Source organism: Lemur catta, chromosome 2 (genome assembly GCF_020740605.2).
Source record: "Lemur catta isolate mLemCat1 chromosome 2, mLemCat1.pri, whole genome shotgun sequence".
Classification (NCBI taxonomy): Eukaryota; Metazoa; Chordata; class Mammalia; order Primates; family Lemuridae; genus Lemur; species Lemur catta.
The window spans coordinates 61,352,943-61,380,055 of NC_059129.1; the positions used below are offsets into that span (position 1 = coordinate 61,352,943).

The window sequence follows — 27,113 nt, forward strand, 5'->3', positions numbered from 1 at the left end:
AAAAATCTGGCTTCCTTACTTCCAAGTCTCTCAACAACCCATTCCTACAGGATGTCACTCTCTGTTACTTCAGTGAAATCTCTCTTGGCAGGGGTACTGGCAACTCTCACATTACCAAATGTAGTATTCAGATGTCTGCTTTTTTGTTCTTGGTCTCCCAGCAATACTGCCCATAGCTGACCATCTCGTGTGTATGAAATACCTTCCTGGCCCGCTTTTCATAACACCACCCCCTCCTGAATTCCCTGCCTCCTCACAGGCCACTCCTTCCAGGTTTCTTTTTCTGAATGTTGTCAGCTGGAGTGTTTTGAGCTCAGTCCTGGATCACTTTCTCTTACCTATGTACACTGTCTACATAACTTTTATTTAGTTTCTGGTTTTAAAAATTATATGTATATGCTGTTATCCCCCAAATTCATGCCCTGCCCTTGACTTAACTCTGGTCTTCCATAAACTACTGTCTACTTGACATCTCCATTAGGATATCTAGCCTAGATTTAATCTAAATCTACAATATGCAAACCAGAACTCTTGATTTCTTGAAAAAGCACGTTTCTTATTTCAGTGATAGCTTTATCGCCCCTGTATTGCTCAAGCCAAAGTCCTGATGACACATCCTTGATTCCTTTGTTTCCTCATTCCCCAAACTCAATCCATAAGTGAATCCCATTTGTTTTATCCCCAAAGTATATCCATCCACTTCTCTCTCTCCTCACTACTATTATGCTAATCCTTCATTTTTCTGCAAACCTCCATCCCAGCGGGCTCAACAGGAGTGACAAGGGCAGAGATTAGGGCAGAGACATTTTGGGTAAGGCCTTATATATAGGTCAGGTAACAAGTTTGATTTTATTCTAAATTTGATAGGAAACAACATGGAGATTTTTAAGTAGAAAGTGGCACGATGTATATTTTAAAAGATCTCTTCTAAATGCCTTGCGGAGAAGGAGGGACACATTGGCGTTGGAAAGGAGTGCAGCAAAGGAGTGAGTGAATGTGTCTCAGTATTTACAGAAGCTGATGCTTAACTGTGTTAGCACTTCAACCAGGGGCAGATGTAACTGATATGGCTTTTGCTCAAGAGACCAATTCTCAAGTGAGCTTAAAGCGAACATAGAGTCTCATAGTTCACTCTGACTTGATACTGGAAGTTAAACCAGGTCCCTTGGAATGCTTTCTGACTTGATATTAGGAAAGAATGACCAAGAAATGGAGTTTTTGTTAACATGAGATTTAGTGCTAATCATTTGGGGTGCATCTAGTAATAACATTCTCTTGACTTTAAAATTATTGGCTGGAGTACAAGTTAGAGAAGGGACAGTCTTTTGTCCTTTAGGACCTTTCTGACTTCTGTTCCCTTTATCCATGTTAACTTGCATGTTGAATATTCAAGATTCATGAGGTACGATAAAAAATCAGTTTTATTTTTATTCCCCACTCTCCCTTTAAGAATGATCAGGGAACTACTCCCCTTGCCTTTGAATAAAAACTTGGATCATCCCATGACTTTTCTGTTACTTCTAGGTAATAAAAACTTCTAGGGTTTCTTTAAGTTACAAACATGTTGTCAATTCAGTTATTAAAAGTGCCTAATTTTATGTAGCAATGATAACTCTGAATTTGATTTAAAGTTAAATCTCCCCTGTCTCCTGGGTTTGCTGCATTAGGAAGCCTGAGGTCAGGAGATAGGTGGTTTCCTTCTCTCATCCCATGATTGGGAAGTGCCAAAAATCCATGGGAAAGGAATGAATAGATGTAAACACATAAAAACGTAATTCAGTAAACAATATTAAACTATGAAGCATAGCATATATAGGGGAGGGGCAGCTGTGAAATGTGTCCTATGAAACAATTTTTGGAAAATCAAAGGATAGCTAATTTCATAAGTGGCTTATGTGACATTGTGACTAGAAGTTAAACCAGGTCCCTTGGAATGTTTTCTAAAGGTGTATTTTCCCCTATGATTTTATGAATAAAAAATTAAAATTCATTTTGTTTAATTCAAGGTCATGGATGTGATATATCAATTATGTGTTCTGTCAAAAAAATTTCATTAGATAAAGTAAAGTCCCTTTTGCTAATTCAATGTTAATTTGAAATTTGATAGGTTATATTTTCAAAAGGGATTTAATTCATAATCAGGCTACTATTTTTACCATATCTGACTGATGTCTTTCACATGATAATTCACTATTCATCTCTTTTGAGTAGTTTATATCATCTACTAAACTACTTTACAACTAGTTTCAGTTAGTAGTTGAGAAACATTTGGATTTGGAAGACAAATAGCTACAATCTTGTTTATTTCATGAATTTTTCTCCTGATCCAAATCCTGAAGAAAAGGAATAGAATTTATCTTTGTAAAGTAAATTCAATGAATTGACTTTGTATTTTGGTCCAAAGCTATGAGCTATTTGTTCTAGTCATATCCAATTAATTACAATCACTTAAGAGACTTGATTAGTTTTTTAATGTGAAATGCCATAAATTGATTCAAATACTATTATGTTGCTTATCTATTTAGAAACATTAATTATTTTTTGAATGATTAATTTCCTGGCAATCTGGTTTTAGTGCTTTACAAATCCTTTCTGTTGGAACATAACATGCAGTTTAAAGATAAAAGCTGATGGAATAAGCCCAGAATTCCATGTATGAACCTTGACATACACCAGATGTGTACTTCTATCAGATTGGCACCAAATATTTTTGTATATTTGAAAAACTAACCACAATTTTAGATTACTTGTTATGTAAATGGACTTTATCACTCAGTTTAGAATTTTTGTTTGTTTATATGTTATGTCAACAGGTTGCTTCAGAGATGGCCATCATTATGATGAAGGATCAGTAATTAAAGAAAACTGCAACTCCTGGTAATGAATTTAAGTGGCACTTAACTGAATTCTACTGTCTGTGTATGTTTTCTTCAAATAAAAGGAATATTTGTGAAACAAAACATACATTTAAATACATATAGGCAGAATCATATGTCATAAAACATCACATATTTGTAACTTTTTATAAGCATATTTAACTTTAATGACTGTCAAAAATTTAATCATGAATATATCTTTTAATGCTTGAGTTTGATGTTCTTGATACTGAAACTTTTCATACAGTAGGCCTGCATTAAATATACCTCTTAATTACAAACAGTCTGATATACTACAGGCAAATTGTATTTTTTTAAGCACAATAACTGTATATAAAAACATGGTACTTTAAGAGGATTAGCCTGCAGAAAATGTCCAAATACAAGTATATTAATCTACTGTCCAAATTGTCTTATGTTTTCGAACTTCAATGAATATGTGATCATATCATTTATTAATTGCCTGCAGCAGAGGATAAGAGCATATTGAGGGGTGACTAATGTATGTTTTATGATGTATTTTTGCCGAGAATCAAATAGCCATATGGCTATCATTAATTTTAAAAATTATGTTTTATGCCTTAACAATGTGCAACGAGTATTACTAATTTTCAAATACACCCCATAAAGGCCACACCACTTTTGTAATTGTTGTATCTTTGCAGCACATGCTCAGGACAGCAATGGAAATGTTCCCAGCATGTATGCCTTGTTCGTCCAGAATTAATTGAAAACATCAATAAACGAGACTATGGGTGAGAGAAATCTTGTTCTATATGCTTCTTGGCACACTCATTTATTCCTCAGGTTTTAAACAATGTATTGACTGTCTAAAAATGGTCATTATTTAAAAAGCGAGAATGGGAGAGATATGGGAAAGGAGATAGAAAACAAGTAAAATTGGAATGCAAAAGTAAACAGTAAGTAGTTGAAAATTAAAATGCACAAAGGAAAAAGAAATTTAGCACATAGTCATAAATCATCTAGGAGAGAGCAATGTCATGGTGTAGGTAAACAGAGTGGAGGGAGCTTTACTTTGGATAAGTATTTAGGCAAAATCAGGAAGTCAGCAAAATTGATTTATTTATGCTAACCATCTTTGCCTCTGCTGCTGTCCCGACCAAGCCAATCACGTGCTTAGTCACTCTGGGTAGAATCTGACATTAAAAGGAGAGTGTCTTGAGGATCCCCCAAATAACAAGTCAATCTAGAAAACTTCACTGAAATGACTGATAGCTAGCCAATTTTACTCACAGTCGAGTCAAAAGACAGGTGGAGCCACTTTGCTTTGCTAGCAAACTAAAAATGGGGATGATTGACACTTAAACATTGGAAATACCTGTGCTCTTCTACGGATTCATAAATTAGCTGGCATGTCTGCATACATAAAGGAATTAGGATGTAGGCACCCAACACCAGCTTTCTTTGTAGAACTGAGAGAAAGATAAATAGACTGGCTGGTATCTGCCTCAGGATTTCTTCACCACCATTGATCAAATCTGTGTATACCCTTGATAACATCTTCCACATTCCGCAAAAGACTTCACATGAGAAGATCTACTATCAAGCAACTAGAAAAATGAAATAATCTTGAGATGTAATTTTTTAAAATAGCAATACCATTTCCTTCCACAAACAGATGTTATGTTTCCCAGCACAGTGGAGACACTGAATTTCAATGTATCCAAAATATTTTCTTGGAAGTCAGAAAATATAGAAAGTCACATCTGTTGACATTAATATTCTTAAACCATTCTCAATTCCTCTGTGCGTGCGTGTATGTGTAACCAATATTTTAGGAGATAACTTGACGACATTTTAAGTATTTCTAGGGAAAACCAATTATAATTTTCTGTGGCTAAATTGTATTTAAATCACTCAAAGAACATGAGAGTATGTGTCATCTTGAGAAATTATCTGAATCGGGTTCCTAAAAGGATTCAATTGCTGGACCTAATTAGCACACATTTCCAAGAAACTGTAAGCACTGTTACAGAATACATGAGAGACCAAGGTCTAAAACATAAGAAAGTATACTTGAGTACAGAAGTTGTCGGAAATGCTGCCTTCCTTGGCAAGAAGAACTTTCTTTCCATCACTTGTGTATTTTGAGCTCTGGGACTAGTTGAGAGGCATGAGCTTTGCATTTTAGTAGCAAACATTAGAACATTACTTGACTTTAAAAGAGTGGAAAATGAAGTATAATTGGGGGAAAGGGAGACATACACAGATCAAAGAATAAAGTTAAGTAAAAGGAACAAACTATGAAGAAAAGAAATAAAACTAAAGCTATTTACCAGGGGAAAAAAGGGAGAAAATCCTTGAATTTAAAAGAAAGTTCTAATTCAGAGCTATTCTTTCTTCATGATGCCCAAATTGTTTTCATAATATATGATTCAATATTTATTAAGTGCTCTTAGAAATAGCCTACATACAAGTATATAACCTTTGCTTGAAAATATTTCTTTCCTGCATCTTGGCAGTATTTTAGATCCAAGTCTTCATTCATTCTACATCATGTACTTCAGTGCCTTTTTATTCTCTATATAATTTTTCAGTGCAACCAATTGATATTAATAAAACGTGTTCCACTTGTGGTGTTGCTGAGGTTACAAATGAATAATTTCTGTCTTAAAGGAAGTTACCATCTTGTTGAGGAGCCAACATGTCATACCTTTAAAAAAGGATTCTCAATGATAGGGCAGAAGATAAGTGCCAAATTAGTGACATAAGTAATAATAAGCAAGTTAGTGGCATAAAGGGAGATACATAACTGTTTCAGTTATCTGCTGCTGTGTAACAAAACCATTCCAGAATTTAGCAGTTTAAAACCACAAGCTTTTCATTTGTTCACAACAGCAATTTGGAATGGACTCAGCTGAGGCTTTCTGGCCGGTCTCTTCGGGGGTTATGGATGTGTTTCTAGACATCTAGAGCCTCAACTGGGACTGAATTGTCTGGGATGGCCTATTCCCATGTCTGGTGGTTGGTGCTGGTGCATCTCCAGCAGGCCAGCCTTGGCTGCATCTCATCATAATACTTCTAATGGGGAATAAGTGGAAGCTGCATAAGTCCTCTTTGGAGGCTTACACTTGATAGATGCCCGGCATCAATTCCACTGCTTTCTGTTGTGCAAAGCAAGTTGCAGGGCCAGTGCACATTCAAAGGTCAGAGAAATAGACTTCTTGATGGAAAGTGCTGCAAATAATTTATGGCCATTTTTAATCTAACGCATTGACACTCGATTTTTCTTATAAACCCAAAATCTAGTTTACTGGATAAGTTTGCCTTGATTCCTCACAAGTTTCTGAAAATCAGAAAACCCCACACTGAAGGGATGAACGTCTACCCATCCTTGGCTATGGGCATCTCCCTCCATCTGGCCAACCAAGCCAGAAAATTTGAAGTTAGTTTGACTTTTTTCCTTCCTTTTCACTCTCAGTCATCAAGTCTTGCTAAGTCCCATATGCAAAGTTTCTCTCAGGTATTTATTTCCTCCAGGAAATAAATAGAACAGGCTATACTCTAGCATGTTCATCTGGCCTAGCTTGAAATGACCTTCCTTGTCTCTCTGTTTCCAGAGATCCTCAATGGTACTCCATTGCTTACGGAATATAATTATCCTCCTTAGCATAAATAACTCCCTGGCTTCTTTACTAACTCATGGTTTACACCTTTTTTTCAGCCCCTGTGTCCCTGTCCCCTCTCATAGTTTAAGCATTTAACTTATCTGCCATTCCCTAAAGGTGCCACCCAGTTTCAAACATGCATGCTTTGCTTTAGGTGCCTTTGTTTAGAATAAATGCTGTCTTCTTTTCACCTCTGGCTCCCAAACTCATTCTCATGTTTCCAGAATTCACTTTCTGTAAACAATGTGCCAACTCCTTCAGGCAGAGCTATGTGTGATCTTCTACTCTGATCATATTTTGACCTACTGCTAACAAACGACACGCATTGAAGTCATTTTTACCTTTTTAGTCTTTGTTAGGGTATGAGCTTCTTGAGTGTAGAAAAATGTATTCATATCTATGCTTCCAGTGTTTATCAGAGAATAGGATAAACTACAAAAGTTCAATAAATGATAAATTGTATTAAAAGGAAAGTTATAAGTCTAGGTCAAGGAGGATGGTATAGGCTAGTAGTGCTTTTCACACTTTTTTGAGCATAACTCACAGTAAAACATACATTTTACTTTGTTTTCCAGTACATACACATACGCACACACATTGGAGTCAGGGGGAGAGAAAGAAAAACAGTACTTACCTCACTATTGCAATAAACTCTACTATTTTATATCTTACCCTCTCTTTTATTTTTTTAAAGTGCTCATCCCTGCTTACTAAATTGAGTGCTTAATTAAATGACCTATGCCTTTGACCTGTGTTTGAAAACTACTAGCATAGGCCACCAAAAACATATTTTACTGATTTCACAATTTTGACCAAGACAAGTCCTGTTAGTCTCTTGAGTTATGCTATAATGTCTAATATATTCAGAGGTTTCCTTATTGAAATTCCTTGGGTAATAGAGATTACAATTTAAATTGTAGCTGAAAGTTGCTAAATATTTTACAAAAGATCATATTAAAGAAAAGTGTTAACTTGCCAGGCAAATTATTGAAAATTGAGTTGAATTTTCAATCATGCCTAAGAGCCTAGCATATTATAAACAATTTTGGTGATAAACATAACACATGATAAAGTTTAGGTTTGACTTAAGTACTGAAGATATATTGCCCTCAAGTTGTAGATAATTCAAAAAAGCAACAATTAAATTTCTTTCCTCTTTCTCATTTTTCATTTACTATTATCTCTTAAGGAATTTTTCTTGTCTTCAAATTTCAATATTAAATTTTGAAAACAAAGTTTCTTTTCCTATGTAAGAACAAAAAGTGTGTCTCTAGAAAAATATGCACTTATTGTTACCTAATTTCACATCAGTTGACCTTATATTATTATAGATTATTGAGCATTTAACACAAATTAACTCATTTAATATAAGATAGCATATTTTAATATCCAATTGATTAACACCGTTGTAATTGTTTTAAAGTATAATTATTTTGTTCTCAATTTGTCATGGATGCTTCTTTTTACCCGATCAACTTCTTTTCAAATCTAAATTATAAAGAAAATAGATTATTTAATTTATAAGTACATTTCTGTATAGTCAAGCATCTCTCTAAAATTCACTAAATGGCATTTAAAGGAAACTGCATATATTAGCCTTATTACCACTTAACCCTTTTAGAATATGTAAAGATTTCATATGTTTTAGTCTATATTGATATGGCCTTATGATCCTCGTATGAGTCATTGAAATAATTGAAATGGACCTAATTTAGGAAGAGTGTTTCATAGCCTTGATTATTAAGGTAATCATATATAAAGAATAACTAGACTATAGCAATAGTTTCCATTTTGTGAGATTTGCTGCTGAATAATTTCAGAAATATAAATGATAATGTGCTTATGAAAGTGATATCACATAACCTATACACATTTTTCTCTTCCATTTGTAAGGCAGTTGGACAGCACAGAACTATAGCCAATTCTGGGGAATGACTTTAGAAGATGGTTTCAAACATCGCCTGGGCACCTTGCCACCTAGTCCCACGCTTCTGAGCATGAATGAAATGACAGTAAGTGTTTATGCTGATTCATGTATGTGTATGTATTTGTATAGGTGTGTTCCTATGTGCTTTTAAAGTAATTTTTAAATAACTAATGAGTTTTGAGCATGCAGAGTCATAATTTTGTCATATAAATCCAAAAATCTTTTCACAAAATGGTTGTTACATCCCTTAAAAGTCTTGTGTGGGCTTTGAAAGTTCACTATTATCAATTAGACATCCTTTTCTTTAAGAATGACTGAATTCACATTTACATTGCTAATGAGTTCACAGAAATGTAAATTTCTGATTGTTGGGTGTTCTGTGTGTCAAAGCTTCAGCAAGTCCTGGTTCTTTTTTTTTCTTTAACTAAACGTCTATTTTGTGAAGTCATCAAAACTTTGATGTCTCTTGGCTCTTGGAATATCCATTATCACATGAGAATAAAATAATGCTGGTAGCTTTAGACATGTATGCTATGATGATTAGTAAAGTTTGTCCTCAAAAATCCTCAAAATTTCTGTTAAAAGAATATCTTCAAATTTTGCTGGATGACATGGCAAACTTCTTTGTAAAATTTTATGCTTTGTACTATTGTGCTGGTTTTCCCTTTCATTTTTAAAAAGTGTTATCATCTGGTAATAGGTATCTCGCACAAAGACTCTTGTACCTCTTTAGTTATCACGAACCTCTTACTCACAGAGCTGCAATTTTACCACCCAGCGTGCAGTGTTTCTCAGGCACATGCAGTCTCCAGTTGAGATGTTGACTGTACTCAAAGCCTAGGACTAATGCCTAGGACAGAGTTGGCTCCCAGGTCTGTGGAGTGTAGCCTGTTCCCTCCTCAGTGAAGACACCAGGTTCTGGTTGCCTGGAAACTCTCTACATCTTCAACAAGCTGCATGGTTGTTTGCTTTTGGATGAGTGTAAACTTATAGGTTTCTCTTTAAATATTTAATGCTCTTTGCTTTGGTGAGATGTAATCACCTGAGTTATTATTCTAATTCAAATTGCAGTAGTAGGGCCTGCTAAATTATAACTAGTATCAGAGAAGACGATTACTAACATTTATTGAGCAGTTGCGTGTTAAGCGTTCGAGCACTTTCGTACATTACCTTATGTAATTCCAATAGCAGCTTCATGTAGTGAGTGCTATCATTATCCACATTTTAAAGAAAAGCAAATTGAGATGGAAAGAGGTTAAGTTACACTGAAATTGACAGGGGTTAAGAGCTGCCACCGAATTACTTAAATTGCAGAGCCAGAACATCTGAAAACTCTCTCCCCCAAAAGGTCATTAGAGTTCCAGTCGAGTCAGTTAGTGTTGGCCAATTCAGGTTCAAAGTAGCAAAACGGCCTTTTAATCTCTTAACCAGAGCTATTTTTTTTTTTAAATTATCAGTTTAGATGTATTTTCAGATTTTTCCTACAATCAGTAAGATATAAATCTTTAGGGATATGGCTCAGATTTATGGATTTTACTGACCAAACTATATGATCAACTTGAAAAGAGTCATTTTTTTTTCCCTAGTTGTTTTCTTTTTCATTTTTGTCCCCACCCAGCTGGAAAAAAAGTAGGCAGCATTATTTAAGAAAAGATAGCACTTTATAAGATTGCTCTTTCACTTGTTTTTACTGAGGGCCAAACACTCATTTAGGTGTCTATATACATTTCCTTGACATTGTTTCTAAATTTCTTTTTTGAACTTTAGTTTTTGCAGTTTGGAATATTTTATATTCTAGAGAAAATGAGGTACATTTCTTTCCCAAGTTGCTACTCGCCATAGCAAAGAAAAGGAAATCTAATTCTAAATCATTTATTGGCTCCTGGGGATTTGTTTGCATAAAAGTTGCTGTGGTGATATTTAAATGAAAAATCTTAATGACTACTACTTGGGGAGAATTTAAATTACCTTGTGCTATGAATTAATGTAATACAGTTGCAACTCCTGGAATTGCCAAGTAATTCCAGGAATGAAATAAAGAAAATTCAGCTGAACCAGTGAGGGTTCCATTACCCACTTAGGTAAGATATACGGTGAGGAAATGCATCTTCTTTCTAGAGAACAGTAGCTTAAGGACTAAGTTTCTGAGTGTTGGATAGTTGTCCCAATATTTGGTTATGTGGAAAAGAATTAGAAATATAATAAGTATTTCTAGGAAGAACATGATGTCAATATGAACTGAGTTGAACTTGTAGCTATAGGAAAAAGTAAAACTGGGTTAGTTCTTAGCCTGGTAACTACATAGAAAACACCCAATATATGATATCAAACTGCCTCCAAGTATAGTGAAAATGAATTCTTTTTGTGGGTATGCTTCTGGATAACTGATTTTTCCCCTACGTTTTTCCCAACATTTTTTAAAACTGTTTTTATTATTTATTTATTTATTTATTTTGAGATGGGGGGGGTGTCTCACTTTTTTGCCCAGACTAGAGTACGGTGGTACAATCATAGCCCACTGCAGCCTCCCACTCCTGGGCTCAAATGATCCTCCCATCTCAGCCTCCTGAGTAGCTGGGACTACAGTTGTGTGCCACCGTGTCTGGCTAATTTTAAAAAAAAAATTTAGAGAAAATAGCCCACTATGTTGCCTCGGCTGGTTTCCAACTCCTGGGCTCAAGTGATCCTGCCGTCTCAGCCTCCTGAGTCACTGGGATTACAGGTGTGAGCCACCACACCCAGCTAACACCATTTCTTAATACATGATGGACTGTAAAACAGGATAGGCAGCTGCCAACAGTGGTATGGTTTCAGGCATACTGAGAAACTTCCCTGCATCTCCACCCCCAAATATCTCCATTTCCTTGGCCACATTGCCTGAGTAAGAGTTGAGATTCATGGAATTATTTTCCCTAAGTGAGAAAGATGAGCCATGAGTCATCCCAGATTCCTGGGAAAGCTCTTCCCTTCCTTGGCTGGTTTCCTGGCTTCATTCCTTAGCATAAGTCATTATTCCCATAATGTGTCTACTGAGCATGAGTTAGAGGAATATCAATATTCCATGATCATATAAATATGAAAAAATCTGTTTAACCTGTACGAATTGGTTCAATCCAAACAAATTTTTGCAGAATGTGATTATTAACAATCAGGAATAGAAATATGTTTATAGTGGGAAATTGGAAAAAGATAGCTTGAAGCTTTGGGAGGCAGGAATTCCTGGATGGCAATCCAAATGAGGGGAGACAAAAAGAAACATAAACTTATAGTTCTCCCTGGGTACAAGCAGAGTGGGTCAGAGGAAGTTAAAGAAGGGAAAGGAAGAAGGCTGTGGGGCACTGCCTAGACCATGCAGCTCCTGGGTGAGAAATAGAAAAGAGAGCCCCTCCATGAGCTGATGCAGTCCTGAGGGCACAGGGCCTGACAAATAGAAGCTTCCTTTGAGGAACTTAGAAAAATAACCTCTCCGAACAGAAACAGTGATATGCCAAGCCAAAGAGCTTGGCAAGCACAGCAAAAGATGAATTCCAGCCTCTACTCGAACTTTGAGCTAGGCTTTCTGGGACAGCTCCCAACTTGCAGAACCATAACCATCCCATCTATGGTCAAATGAATTTGTGAAATGGCACGTTATATTTTTCTTGTGAGGATTCACACTATTCATTAGTATTAATATATTGCAGACGCTGAGAATGCTTATTGTATTAACAGGGTTTTTTTTTTTTTTTCACCCAATGTTTCCTGAATTTACAAGATGAGGACTTTTTTTCTTTTCTTTCTGTCTTTTTTTTTGTTTATAATGACTATGAACATTCCCCAGGATTTAGATTCTACACAGAGCCTACTTTAGGAAATACTGACTTAAGCTAGGATATTGAAATAAGAGTGCTGGAGGGAGCAGAAGTGTATTCTGGGGAAAAATAGAACTTTCTCAGTGTCTCAGAAAGAAAACAACAGAGGCAACCTGTTATTATGACTGTATGCAAAACTGTCATCGACTGAGGGCCTTTTGAGCCAGCAGGAACATTGCAGTTGAAGTCATGTCAAAAGGCACGTGTAGCTAGTATGTTCGCTCCTGTGGTAGCATTCCACACATCATGAACAGCACGAGCTCTGGAGCTTGTGTGCGTCAGTCTTCTGGCTCCTCTACTTACAGCCTCAGTATCCTTCTCCATAAAAAGACAACAGCAGTAGTGCCTAGGTCATACTGTTGTATGAATCCCATGAAACGCTGAGTGAGAAGTGCTTATGCAATACTCAGAATGCAGTAAAATATTAAATAAATGTTGTTATGTGATATATAAAGTTGTTCTTTCTCCCTTGTATTAACCTTGGGAGAATAGCAAGGTTCTGAAACAGGTCAATTCTGCAAAGACTAAATTATCCAAACTTTCATTATTTGGAGAATTTTATTTCATCAAGAAAAGTATAGCCCTGGATTTATTGGCCCTGATAGAGTTTATATATTTCTGGTGAACTTGAAAGTTCTTCCACTATGCTCTTATAACAAATCAAATCATATCATATCAAATCAAATCAAACCAACTCTGTACCTGATTGTTTTTCTAGACATAATGTTCAAGTGCTTTTGAATTTGGGGGATAGCTCCCAGAAGCTTCACTGTGTTATAGCCTAATTATAAATATGGAAAATGTTTTGAAGGAAAAAAATACTATTTTTACACAGAAATGTAAAAATTGAGTTCAGTTTTGTACTTGGCTCAGTTAAAATTTGTTTCATTATTATTTTTGTTTATTCCCCAAAGAGAAGAATTAGGTTGCTAAAGCTAGCACAGAAGTATAGAAATATTAAGAAGGCCGGTATAGCATTTAAAACCTGTAGATATATAGCATCAGATTAATGTAAGTAAAAATGTTCTAAAATTGTTTGAGTCAACCTCATCGTTAACACATACAAACGTCTTTTCTCAGTCATCCAATATAAATGAATATTTTGGCATTACTTACAAAGAAAAATAATGTCATCATTTTTCCATGGTTTGTTGGAAGTTAAAGTGAAATAGTATTTTATATGTTATATGATAACTTTTAATGACACTGATCTTTGAGGTGAGAAATGAAAAACTCACTTAATCATCTGGATAGTACTTTATCATTGTCTATATAACACATAGCAGGTAATTGAATTTATTTCTCTAGTCATTAGTTACAATAGGAGGAATTTGTTTTTTACTTTCTGAAATATATTTCAATGATAGCACCTACTGAGGCATGAGAAATACCTTTGGAAAAATACAAGTAAATACTTCCACGTTTAGTTTTTACTGCTCATAGGTTATGAAAATTTTTGATCTGACTAGGAATAGGCCTGAACAACAACAAAAAAGTCTGAACAAACATCTCCTTCCTGACTCCCCAAAACATATCACCTGTATAAACAGAAGCCTCTATAGAATCCAAAACGGTGACTATGAAAGTGAAAAAACACAATTATATACTTTTATGATATTGAACAAAAAATGACCCTTTTCCCCATAAAATTGATGTTTAGCTCCCACACTTATGAGCATAAGGCATATGGCATCAGGCTTCTCAAAGGCAGTAAGTGCTAATGGTGCTACAGAAACGGGCACAGCCAGATGTCACTGTGGACTCTATGTTTAAGTACGTATTTCCCTCAGCTCATCCCAGAATCTTCTCATCCATGTAGGATAAAAGCCAGGGACAGAATAGGATGCTGGTTGTTCTTGCTGTCACTGAATTAAGAATTTTAAAATTCAAAGAGCATCAAAACATTGATTTATGTTCCTCAAGTCTCTTTTGTTTCCTTGTGTCTCTCGTTTCCAGAATGGGACCCCACATCCTTTGGTAAACTTTAGAAAATATGTATCCAGCCTCACTCCTTATTCACCTGCACTTGTGGCAGAATGAATGTCTTATGTTTCAAATCAAGTTTCTCGGGTTTTCAATTTTTCCGTCCTAGTCACAGTCCAATGCAAAGCACTGTGGTATAATTGAACACGACTTGAACAGCACAGTGGGACTCAATTGATCACTGCAGGACAAATCTTCAAAAAGAAATGTGAAAATTTACTTTTTCCCCCTCTATGAACAAATATTTCGGGCTGCTGAAAAGTAGATTCCTGAAGTGATTTTGTATGTTGATATAACAGGCACCTACTCTCTGGCCTCCACACGTCTGGGTCTCTTTTGTTCATGCTAAAGTATGTCCCACAAGGCACCAGTTTATTGATCTGCTTCACAATAAAAAAAAAGATATGAAATAAAATATTTTGCATTTGGCCAAAAAATAATGAACATTATTTCTACTTTTTAGAGCCTCATACACATTACCAGTTTATAAAAAATATTGCAGTGAAAGCAAAAATCTAATTTTCAAAACCAGTGTTTCTTAGACTTGTTTGATTAATCAACTCTTTTTGTAATCATCTATTAAAATTGCTCAGAAATAGTGTTCTAAGGAACTCATTTTAGAAAATATCATAGTTCATCCATTTTCAGATGCACATATTTTTTATTTTTTAACACCTCTGAAATTAGGATGCTCTCTTATATTTGATGGTGTCTTAGGTTCAATGAAATAAGGCATTGCTCTAGCAGCTTTAATGATAATTATATATGCTGTGTTAGTTTTAATTAGGCTCAGCTGAGAGTGACAAAATTCCAAAATGACAGTGGTTTAAATAAGATAGAAACTGATCTCTCATGAACAATCTGGAAGTGAATGGCTCTGTGTTGGAATTGCACTCTGTGGTGCTGGATACCCATGCTTCTTTCTTGTTTCCCCAATGCCCAGGGCCTGTATTTCCAAGGTCATATAATGGTTCAACAAGACTGCTCTATGTCTATCTATTATGCCCAAATTTCTGCCAGCAGGAGAAGACAAAAGATCATGAAAAAGGAGTAAAAGTCAAGTGCCAGCTATCTCTTAAGGACAGTTTTCAGAAGCTGCCAAATGATACTTCGGCTTAACAACCCATAGGCCAGAACTTAGTAATAGCAGCCTGAGGGGTTGTGGGAGGGAAATGTAGTCATTTTTCTGAGCCTGCATGTGCTGAGATAAAAATTCTATTCCTATGAAGAAAGATGAGAACTGGAGAAGAACTAGCTCTACCTGCCACAGTGTAATCACTGTACATATTTATATTTACAAGAAGTAGATCGCTAAAAAATCACTGTCTATATAATTAGTAACTAGAGAAATATCAAAGAATAGCTATTGAAAAGTTAAGGCATAAAGCAAATATTGTTGAAGATGAGAAATTCATTTAGCTATTAGCAACCAAAAAATTAGCCCTTTCCTCCCCAGTATCAAATAGTTCATGACTTTCTTTGTATTCATGGCCACTGACCTTAGACTGTGAAGGTCAGAACAGAATTTTATTTTCTGTTGTGTTATTTCATTCTCAGGTCACTCTGATTATCCAGATTTCAGGGGTGGGTGGGAAAGTGTAGCTAGAAATTGAGGAGGTGATTTACATGGTGGGTAGTGTGTAGATATAGACTCAATAGTAAGAATGTCCAGAATTTATTCTGAGGTTCTTGAAAAAATTCATCAGTTTTTCTCAAGCTACTCTGTGATTGCATTTACAACACTCCTTTAGAGATTTTAATCTAAATAAGCACAGAAGTTATTGTAAAGAATGTTCCAGTATTTATCATTGCATTTAATTCTCATATTTGCCCACAATATCTTTAATTTCTAATTTTTAAATAGAAATAATGAGGCAAATTTAACCTCAAACTTGGCTAATATTGATTTGGAAATATAATTAAATCATAAATAAAAACATTTAACATTACAATTAAAGTAATTAAAAATAGCCACATGGCATAGTATAAGTTTCTCTTAAAAATAAGTTTTTATCTTATTTAAGCCAATGTCACATTGGAATTTCTGTCAGTCTCTCTCAGCTGATCCTTTTTCTTCTTTTCCTTAATTAAGCTGTCCTTTGGCAAAAAAAATAAAAAATTAAATTAAAAATAAATGTATTATTCATTGAAGCCAAACTTCTACTACCAGTTTCTAAAAGCTGTTATTCTGTGGTGCTTATCTTTATTTACAAACTCTAAAAACCACTTTTACTTCACAGAGGAATACAGTAATTACGAAATAATTGAATATAGAATTTTCTCTGTGTTTATTGTATCAGATTATCTGATATCATGAGGCAAATAAAATTGCAAGGTAATATCTGCCCACTGGGTCTCAAATCCTAGGGGCTCATTTTTAGGAAAAGTGTATTAAATAAGTGGTAAAAATTTTCATAAATCGATTTATGAATTGATCTGGCTTTGTGGTTTGGTAACTATACTTTTTAATAAAAATGCCATTTTGCTTATTGTTTCTTTATTGCCTTATTTTATGGGGAATGATTAGCCATTCATATTTTTTTATCTTTAAAGAATAATAAAATAATGAAAGGAACAAATGCATGCTGGTATTATAATTTAACTCACTGTACCTTCAGGAGAAAAGCATATTTCTAAGAGATGAAATCTCCCTAATAGATATGTATCTCCTTATTGTTATCAGATATTTATTGAGTATCTCCTAGGTGCAAAGCACTTTAATAGGCTTTCCAACGTGCAAGTCGAACTCTAAATAACCCAACCCTGCTGAAATGTGTTTGAAGTAAGCTATATCATCATTGAGTCAAGAGAGCAGAAAGAAAATATCCTAGTGATATTACTAAATTGGAATTTTAAAGTGAGAAATTAAAATAACCACTGACACCACCTATTTTTCTGGAAACATGAAGCAACTTAGTATTATAAATGCTTAAAAGCACACTGATAAGCCAATACTAATACAATTGGAAGGTATGAATTATATGTGTGTTTCTGTCCCAGTTAGGAAGACACTTTTGGAGAGTCAATCTATATCTTTCAAGCTATCTACTTAAAGCAAATTTATTTTGCTCCAATCTTAAGGTTCTGGAATGTGATCCATTTGCTGGCATTGGAACCCCAAAATCATCTGGCTTTCCAAGATGCTGCTTAAGAAGTTATCAAGCAGACATGCTACATGATCTGCTTGATGTTTTTGGCACTTTCTTGAATCATATAAACAGCAGAGTTTTTAGTAATGGAACTCAGGATTCAACAACTTTCTTATCAGGCAGTAATAGCTCTCTAAATTAAAACCGAACTCCTCCATTAAAATCTAGATTTATGAATTATTTTGGATAGACACTTTTCAAGCAGACATGTAAATTCTAAGTGTTTCTTGCTTTAGTCTTTGAAGCTATCAGGTACTTGTCAGAGTAAATTTTTTGCAAGATACCAGATCAGTAACCTGACTTGTTTAATGCACAATCATAAAATTTTTAAATAGGTAAAATTTTATCTTTTATAGACATTTTACTTCTGCTGCAAATTATCTAATTATTTCCAAAAGAGAAATGATAGAGATAGAGCATGGTATTAAGAATTCTGAAACCTGAGTCTAGTCCCACAAGTATCTCTTATTTAGTTGAGAGGACGTAGCGTGTCTTTTAACTTTTAAAAGTCAGTTTCCTCTTTCGTAAAAAAGAGATAGTAATATTTTCTCTGATTATGTCACATAGGGATATTGAAAAGATAAAATAAGTATTAAAACATTCTGACAAGGTTAAAGCACTCTCAAAAAATGATGGGGAGTGTGTGTCTGTGAACATGTATAAATGACTGATTAAAAATTCATAAGTCCTTATTTGGTTCAAGTCTGATTATTTGCAGAAGTGAAAGTCATCACTTTTTAGAAAAGTTTAGGGAAAAAACCAGGCTATTGTGATGTAGATTTTCTTTGAATGACATGAACAGAGCAAGTTTCATACAATTTATTTTGCCTTCTTGAAAAGACTGCAGGTGAAGTTGACTCTGTCAGGGCTTCAACACGGACTCCTAAGACATCATGGTCTTGTCCAGGTGCGGTGCCTCACACCTGTAATCCTAGCACTCTGGGAGGCCAAGGAGGGAGGATCGCTTGAGGTCAGGAGTTCGAGACCAGCCTGAGCAAGAGAGAGACCCCTGTCTCTACTAAAAATAGAAAGACATTAGCTAGATAACTAAAAACATATAGAAAACATATAGAAAAAATTAGCCGGGCATGGTGGCACATGCCTGTAGTCCCAGCTACTCGGGAGGCTGAGGCAGGAGGATTGTTTGAGCCCAGGGGTTTGAGGTTACTGTGAGCTGGGCTGATACACCACTAGCCACGCACTCTAGCCAGGGCGACAGAGCGAGACTCTGTACCCCCCGCCAAAAAAAAGACATCATGGTCTTGTATATTTGGTCTGAAGTTCATTTTAATCTTCAAGGATTTTATATATATCAACCAATTCACCCTAGTTTCATTTCTTAATAGCTGGTGTAAAATTCATGTATTCCTTGGGGCTCCAAGTATGTTCATATATAATTGCCATAAATGCATCCTTTCAAAATTAATTTCACCTCAGAATCACACACACTCTCCAAAATAGGAGGGACAGAAAAGTAAATGTCCTTTACAAGGACAAATTTAGATAACACCATGTAGTCTTTTCTATGGATGAACAAACCTGATTCAAGATGACAGAAACATTGGCTGAAATTATTGCACCGCACAGTAACCCAAGAAATGCATTCTATGTATTTTTCTTAAGATTTTATATTATGATATGATTCCCCAAATTAAATTGACATTTTTAAGCAGAGTGAAATAGAAATCCTACATGATGATGCTTCACTTAGAAACTTCAATGTACAAAATAATTTAAAAAATAATAGTAAACATCATAAAAGGGCATGACATTTTCTTATGATGGCTATTGGGACACATTTGAGAAAATCTGACACATATGCCTCTGCTTTCCCTTTAGGCTTCTTTACCTGCAACAACCGATCTTCCAGATATTTTTGTCTCTTCTTATAAGTGGCCTGGTTGGACTCATGATCCGTTGGATCAAAAAAATTGTGCTGCATCCTGGGCATTTTCCACTGCAAGTAATGAAATCATTTTAATTACTTCCTTATAAACTCCCACTTGACTCTAGAGACTGGAACAATAATTAAAAGGTTTTTAAAATCTGAATATGTAAATATGAACATATGATCAATTAAAATAACATCTTACTCTGACTGGAGAAAGCAATCTAAAGATTATATAAAAAAAACCATTTTTAGCCTAAAAATTGGTTTTTATTTTTAGAGTCTAAGTTTAAGTAGACAGTGAATAAAGGAGCAACAAAATACTGTTGCTAAAATCTGTTTGTCTATTGAGAGTTAGACCAGATTATAAAGAGTATTAAAGTTCTTCTTCATTTATAATGTTATCTATAATCTTAATACACATATGGACACACCCACATAATCCTTATTTTCTTTTCTGTTTATAAGATTTGCAAAATATATTTAGTTATTAAACTAATTTGATGTAAAAATAAGACTCTAAAACTAAATACTAATGGATCAAATGGGTTTATGTCATTTTAAATAAATATAAGTAAATATATAGGTTCTGACTCAAAAAAGTAATATAACCGATGTTTTAATAAGAGTAGCTTCTAAATTAATGCTACTATTTCTCAAAAAGTATAAGGAATGACTGTTTTATAGCTATATTCATGTAAGTTCGCAAATCTGGTAAATGAATTACTCAGGTTAACCCCAAGATTTGATCTCCAAAACTATCCTCAAAGGAGTATTGGTTATATTTCATTTATCTCAGTTAAATAAAACAACATGATGATGATTGGCTGGCTATCACATATCTTCATAAAACTATACTCTAGGGTTTGGAGGTAACTTCAAGGGTGCTCAAACAGTTTAAAACACTGAAGCACTGAGAAATAAGGCTCTTAGAGAAGCCAGCTCTTTTCAAGAGTGGCATTCCCTGGGACAGAAAAGTGCTATCTTTGTGTAAATGTCATTGCTCCTTCGTATCAACCAGATCATTCCACAGTGCTTTGGGCAGAACCATCATGTTAGCCACACTCACCTCTGGAGTGGCTGAGTCTATTAATTCCACACTGTTGCCCATAACCCAGGTGTAAATGCTCTCTGGCTATCTGATGTTCTTAATGTGTTAGGGACCCACATTGGGGTCTTTCTGAGTCCCGTTTCAGATGAGTGGGGGGAGATTTAATTAAATAAATCATTTGTCATTTTATGTTCATGTGGTTAATGTATTATACCGTCTAGGTCATATATAAGAATTTTGCCTTAAATTTAGGTTAGAACAGTATGTCTGAAGATGTCTAAGGAAAGGTGTTAGCGGTGAAATACTGAGAGCAACTTGCTAGGCTGGAGGGTACATTGTGGTGTCCTCTGCACAAGGCTAAGTTAGGATTGTCCTCCTACCCAATTCACCAAAACACCAGGGAGAGGGTTTGTAAGCCTTTTGTGGTTTCAGAGGACACAGTTTTGTATTTTGTGTATTCAGTATGGTAAATCAGACTGATTTTTTGTGGTTGTGTTAAATAAAGAAAAGAAAAATAAACTAAGGTTTCATAATGATCTAAAAAATTATGTCAGGAAGTACTGGTGACAATAAGAAAAAATATTTTTTGGAGAAACTAAAAGCTATAAAATGGAATAAGTAAGACTCTTAAAATATGTACATACACAAAAAAGTTATATAACCAAATAAAATTCAAACTATTTGTCAGAAGCAGAAGAGATAAAGGTGTTTGGAGCGGTGGGAGTAAGACATGTCACAGAGTCTATTTGGAGACGGAATAAAAGAAGCAGAGACAACAATAGAGCGTGTCTCAGAGGCAATGCCCTGTGAAAGTTTTCAAGAAGAGAGTGGAAAACAACTGGCAGAACTGAGTCATTCTTGAATCTTCTGACCTTTTCTAAATATTTTAAGTGAATTTGGACTAAACCTTTGTTGAGATTCAGAAATGTCTGTATAAGAGCAACATATTACATAACATTAGAATTTAAAACATTTAGTCTTTAGTTGAAACCTACAGATTCATGGGGCTGGAAGAGATTGTAGAAGTCACATTTTCAAGCCTCTGGCTTTTATAATAGAGTCCCAAATAGGTGAAAAGACAAGAAGTATCAGAAATAATCCTGAAAACCAGGCTTCTAACAACTTAACCACTATTTTCTCTACACTATCAAAGTATTTCCTGTATGAAAGAACAGCTACACTAACGTTTTTAAAGTTTCAATTTGATTTTGAACTCTTGTGCTGAATGTCAAGGCATCAAAGAGTTACTATTTTCTTTTATGAAATAGGGAATTATTTTCTTGAGAATATCAGCAGTGGTAGTATAATGCCATTTGCTCCTATGAAATATATCCTAGCACAATAGTCGATGGAAATTGAGAAGGAATTAGGTTATAGATTTAACACATATTGAGCATCTAAAACATGTCAGCAATTGTACTACAGCATTATACATATATGTAGTTACATACAAACCATGAATATGAAGAGATACATGTGTAAATGAACTATTTTTATATGAATTATTTTAGAGAACTTCTAAATTAGCACCTTGAGAGGTTCTAGTACACTGACAATTTTGATGAGAAAAAAACTGTAACTTCCATGAGAAAAGTGAATTGGATAGAAGAAAAGTTAGTACTTTGTTGCCTTTAATTAAAAGTGAAAAGAAATGAAACATCAGGAATGAGACTGTATCAGGTATCTCACAACAAAAAATCTGTACTGAAATGGGACTCACCCCAATTTTTTTATGATCTTACCACTCATATTAGTTTATCATGGTAGCATGATCAAAATGATGGCATGTATAAGTTTTTGCTACTAGCTGACTAGTTTCCCTAGTCTATTATTCTACGAGGGCAGAACTATTAATATGTCTTTTTTGTTTCTTGTTCATCATTGTAATTTCTAGTGCTACAGGGCCTGTTACCTAGCAGTTGTTCAACAAATGTGTTACAGAAACAAATGAACTGATAACAACAACAATGCTGGAAAATTATGTAAACAGAAGAGTAGAAGGTTTAATCATAAAAATTTAGTGTGCATATAAACATATAACTAATAATATTAGTTAATAATAGTTATAATAAATAGTAGTTAAATTATTAGTTATATATACCATTATACATTATTAGTTACATATATAGTTATATATAATATTATAGAATATATATAATTACATGTATAGCTATATAAAATCATATTATTTATAACTAATAATATTAATAAACAATAGTTCTATAGTTAATTATAACAACTATAACTAATCACATTTTACCTTGTTCCATATCTGTGTATAAACAAGCTGAATTCTACGTTTACTGAAATAAGATTAAGATAATGATTTCCATTTTCATTCATATTATGAGCATAAAAGTGTGCTGCATAGCTTTTAGATATTGCATAAAATTGATTCATATTAATCCAGGTTAGATTAAGTATAGTCTCCCAGGTAGTTAAGTTAGATACCAGTTTAAAAAGCAAGGATTCAATTTACTCCAGATTAACATGGTTAAATTTCCAACAATATTTCTATGATAAGTTTTCTTGGCTTTCCCAGTTTAGTTACAATCATTCTTTTAAAAAAAATTACCCATGACTATATGCAAGACAGTGTTCTAGATGTAGGAAGTAGAAATGTAAGTAACATATGGCTCTTGCCGTGGAAGAGTTTCACTTGACATATGTCTTAATGAAGAGTTCAGAAGTATATACCACATAAAAGGAACAAGGAACTAGGAAAGTCCTTGAAGCCAGTAAGACAATGAAGCAATACCAAAATAGGACAAAAATTATCACTGAAATTATGACACAGTTAAACTGGCTGGAATACATAAATATATTCATTGATATCTGGCCTTCATTTTAAATTATACACAGTTTTGAAGACTAGTTTAGGGTTCAAAAAAAAGGGCTATGTAAATTATTAGAACTACTATGTGCCATTTGAATATTAATCAACATTCTGTTTGAAACAGGTGTGGCAGCTGACCGAATAGCAATTCAGTCTGAGGGTCGATACACAGCCAATCTGTCCCCTCAGAATTTGATCTCTTGCTGTGCCAAGAACCGTCATGGATGCAACAGTGGAAGCATCGATAGGGCTTGGTGGTACCTGAGAAAACGTGGGTAAATAGCTGCCCCAAATGTGTTTCTAGGATTCTTATGCTGCTGCTTTGGGTTAGAATGAGGAAAAAAATTTCATTTCAAAAATTTTACAAAAAAAATTTAGAAATATATATGCTACATCTATATAAATGTAACTACATATACTATATTTAAATATATACTTTATTTTGTATCTGTTGAGGTTAGAAGCTATTAGAAACAATTATTGAAGAATATATACCTTTCTAGCTAAATTAATACGAATTTTATTTTTGAAGACTCAAGTAAACATTTTCTTCCTGTTGTTCTGAGCCAAATGGTTCTATGGAGTCCCCACAGAGGGAATAAAATAATCCTTGTTGCTGATATCTCTGTTATGCCCTTCTGTTAGTTAAACAGGTTGATAAATAGAGAATGCCAGATAAAATTAGACTAAAAATCAGAAGAATAAAATAAAGAAGTTACAGTTGCCTAAACTCATCGATATCATTCATTAACTTTCTCCATCCCATTCGATGAAAAATGGCAGGTTATATTTCCTTACAAGTAGCCTGGTACCCACACAGCATCCTTTTGTCTACTGTAAGAACTAATCTATTTAAGAGCTGAGTTATGCAGCTAAGGAAACTGCAGCTGATAACCAGTGGTCTATCATGTGTATTGTATATGTGTATTGCTCCCTTGTTCCTTCATCATTCACTCAGTGCTCTGGGTCTTCTATAGAAAAGTTAGATGCTGTGGAAGAGTGTGCCAGATATTGATGGATGACAATAAATTATTTAAAATTTTTTCATATGTTTTGCCTAATAAAGTCGTGCTTCAAATGGGCAACTGGGGCTGATATCTTCCTGGTGTGGTAGTGTGTGGTTGGCTTCTGTTTTGCACTATGATAAAAATAAAAGCCCTTTAGAAGCTTAAAGATGTAAATTATCTTTGAGACCCAACTAAATCTCATTGTATTGGTCTGCTTGGGCTGCCATAACAAAATGCCAGAGACTAAGTGGCTTAAACAGCAGACATTTACGTTCCAGAGGCTGTAAAATCCAAGATCAAGATGCTGACTAATTTGGTTCCTGGTAAGGGCCCTCTTTCTGGCTTGCACATGGCCACTTTCTTGCCCTGTCCTCACATGGTAGAGAACGAGATCTAGTGTTTCTTTCTCTCCTTATAAGGGCACTAATCCTATCCATGGTGGCCCTAATCTTATGACCTCATTTAAATCTAATTTCTCAAAGACACACTTCCAAATATTGCGTTGGGTTTTAGTGCTTCACTGAAAATACAAATTTTAGAGTGACACTGTTCAGCCCATAGCACTCAATATTTAGCAAATGTAACATATTTAATGCAAGATTTTTCAAGTGTTTGAGTGTTTTTAATCGTGTTCCTTTCTCAGATTCTCATACTTTGTTGGACACTATTACATTTGCTGCACCAAACCTAATGGGTACTTCTATGGCCATTTCAGCATCACATTTCTATAAAACCAAGTCCATGATTTTATCTCCCTTACTCTCTACCTCTTTATTCAATAGGATTATGTTAGAGTTGGAGCCAAGTAAGTTATGCTTTACTATGTTCAGCTTCAAAATCAGAGATCAAAATCAATTTACTTGCCTTTTGTGTAACATATACATCTGATAACTTTCACTTTATTAACTTTTAACATTATATTAGTACTATAATATTTCCCCCAAAGTACCATGAACCACAGACGTATAATAATTGGAGTCTTATGAGAAGGTATCTATAACAATAAAAATATAAAAACAACAAAACAAAAGAAAAACCCCTTAATTCTAAAATTTATATAATTTATTAAAATATACCATCTGAGAATAATCAAATTCATTGTCTTTTCCATATTAAATTTAACTCTTCCACATTGTATATATACAGATCGAGGGAGGTCTTTCCCTGTTAATAATATTACCACAGAATTTATTGATGGCCACTTTTCATCTTAAGGCAAATCTATGCTAAAGATAGAATTATTTATTAAAAATGGATTGAAGCAAGATTTAAAAAATTATAATGAAGAAATAAGAGGTGGGTGGGGAGGAGTGTAATGTTATTGAGCTTCTGTGTTGGAGTCAGTCGATATTTTGAAATTTATGCATATAAGTACTCAGAATAATTTGTGAATGTTTAATTCCATAAAATTGAATTTAGACAGGATATTATGGCATTTTCCTAAATATTACTTTTGCTTCTTTGCTTATTCCTCATAGACTGGTATCCCATGCATGCTACCCACTCTTCAAGGACCAAAATGCTACCAATAATGGATGTGCCATGGCAAGTAGGTCTGATGGGCGGGGAAAACGACATGCCACAAAGCCATGTCCCAACAGCATAGAGAAGTCTAACAGGATCTACCAGTGTTCTCCTCCATACAGAGTCTCTTCCAATGTAAGTCTGAAGGGCAAGAAATAATAATGGTTGACTTTCTCAAATAGGCATAGCTCTGCTGTTATTCAAACTATTAAAAAAACATTTAAAACTTATATTCTAAAATAAATGTTACATTTTCAAGTATAAATTTGTTATTTTCTTAAAGTATCCTTTAAAGACTTTCAGGTTGGGTATGATTTCTAATCTTTGTAATATTAACAGTATAAAGTATTGGCTTAAATTAAAAAATGCTCATGGAAATAGGGTTTTAAAATTAAGTTTTATAATGTGTATATGTATATGTTTGTGTATATATGTATATACATAAACTAGACAATTAAAAGCTTAGTAAAATACTTTTTCACTGACTTTTTTCTGGTATTGGCTCATTTTAGCAATCCTTTGTCTCACTCCACAAAATAACTGAAGAGGACGTACCATCGTAGGAAAAAGATTCCCTTGGATTCCAGTTTGTCATGCTAAAATCTAGGCAAACTTTACTCAATCATGTCAGGTTACTTAGGCCTTCTTATTTTCAGAAAATCTGAACCTTCAGTGGCTCCAACTTATCTCCAGAATATAATCCGGTATTCTTACCATGGCGCACTGGCCTTTCATGAGTTGGTTCTGACCTGCTACTTCTATGAACTTCTGTCCTGCCAGCATCTGCCCTCTCTACCTGGCCATAATGCTTCTGATATAGAAGACTAGTCTCTCTTCCCCAGATATACCATGCCCTTTTATGCTTCTCTATTTAGCTAGGTGATAATTCCTCTGTCCACCTTTCCATCTGGTAATATGCCACATGAATGTCAAGGCCCAGGTCAAAACTTCATCTTCTCTGTGAAATTTTCCTTGATACCTAGGCAGGATTAATTTCCCTTTCTTTGTTTATATGCATGAAACTTTGTGCTTGTCTCTATAATAGATCTTATTATTTAATAATGACATTAATTGTGTTGTCTGTCTATTCCACCAAAATGTAAATACCTTGAGGAAAGGTCAATATTTGTTTCTATTGTAGTATCTGGGATGCACTTTGTGCTCATTGTGAGTAGAAGAATGAATTGATGAACGCCTTGCCTCCTTACTGAGGGCTGAAACACATTGGGAAGCAACATAGAAATATCTGTATTAAAGCTACCGAGGAACGTCACTGAACAGTCATTTGAGATAGTTCTTATGATGAAAAGATTAGAGGTCACATTAATTCACACTGATTAAACATGATTTTAATTTACTGTGATTATTTTTTTCTTTGTTACCATAAAAAAG

At 34.5% G+C, this 27,113-nt stretch overlaps 1 protein-coding gene across 3 annotated transcripts in view; it reads left to right on the forward strand.

Moving 5' to 3' along the window:
* TINAG (tubulointerstitial nephritis antigen) overlaps positions 1 to 27,113 on the forward strand; it is an 80,770-nt gene that overhangs the window by 9,386 nt on the left and 44,271 nt on the right. For 2 of the 3 annotated variants that reach the window (XM_045543776.1, XM_045543778.1), the window contains exons 2-7: positions 2,814 to 2,877; positions 3,542 to 3,631; positions 8,403 to 8,517; positions 19,255 to 19,378; positions 23,315 to 23,465; positions 25,676 to 25,856. In XM_045543776.1, the coding sequence (XP_045399732.1) occupies positions 2,814 to 2,877; positions 3,542 to 3,631; positions 8,403 to 8,517; positions 19,255 to 19,378; positions 23,315 to 23,465; positions 25,676 to 25,856 (725 nt within the window). Of the gene's footprint in view, positions 1 to 2,813; positions 2,878 to 3,541; positions 3,632 to 8,398; positions 8,518 to 19,254; positions 19,379 to 23,314; positions 23,466 to 25,675; positions 25,857 to 27,113 lie in introns of all 3 variants that reach the window. The other variant, XM_045543777.1, reaches the window with a different exon arrangement.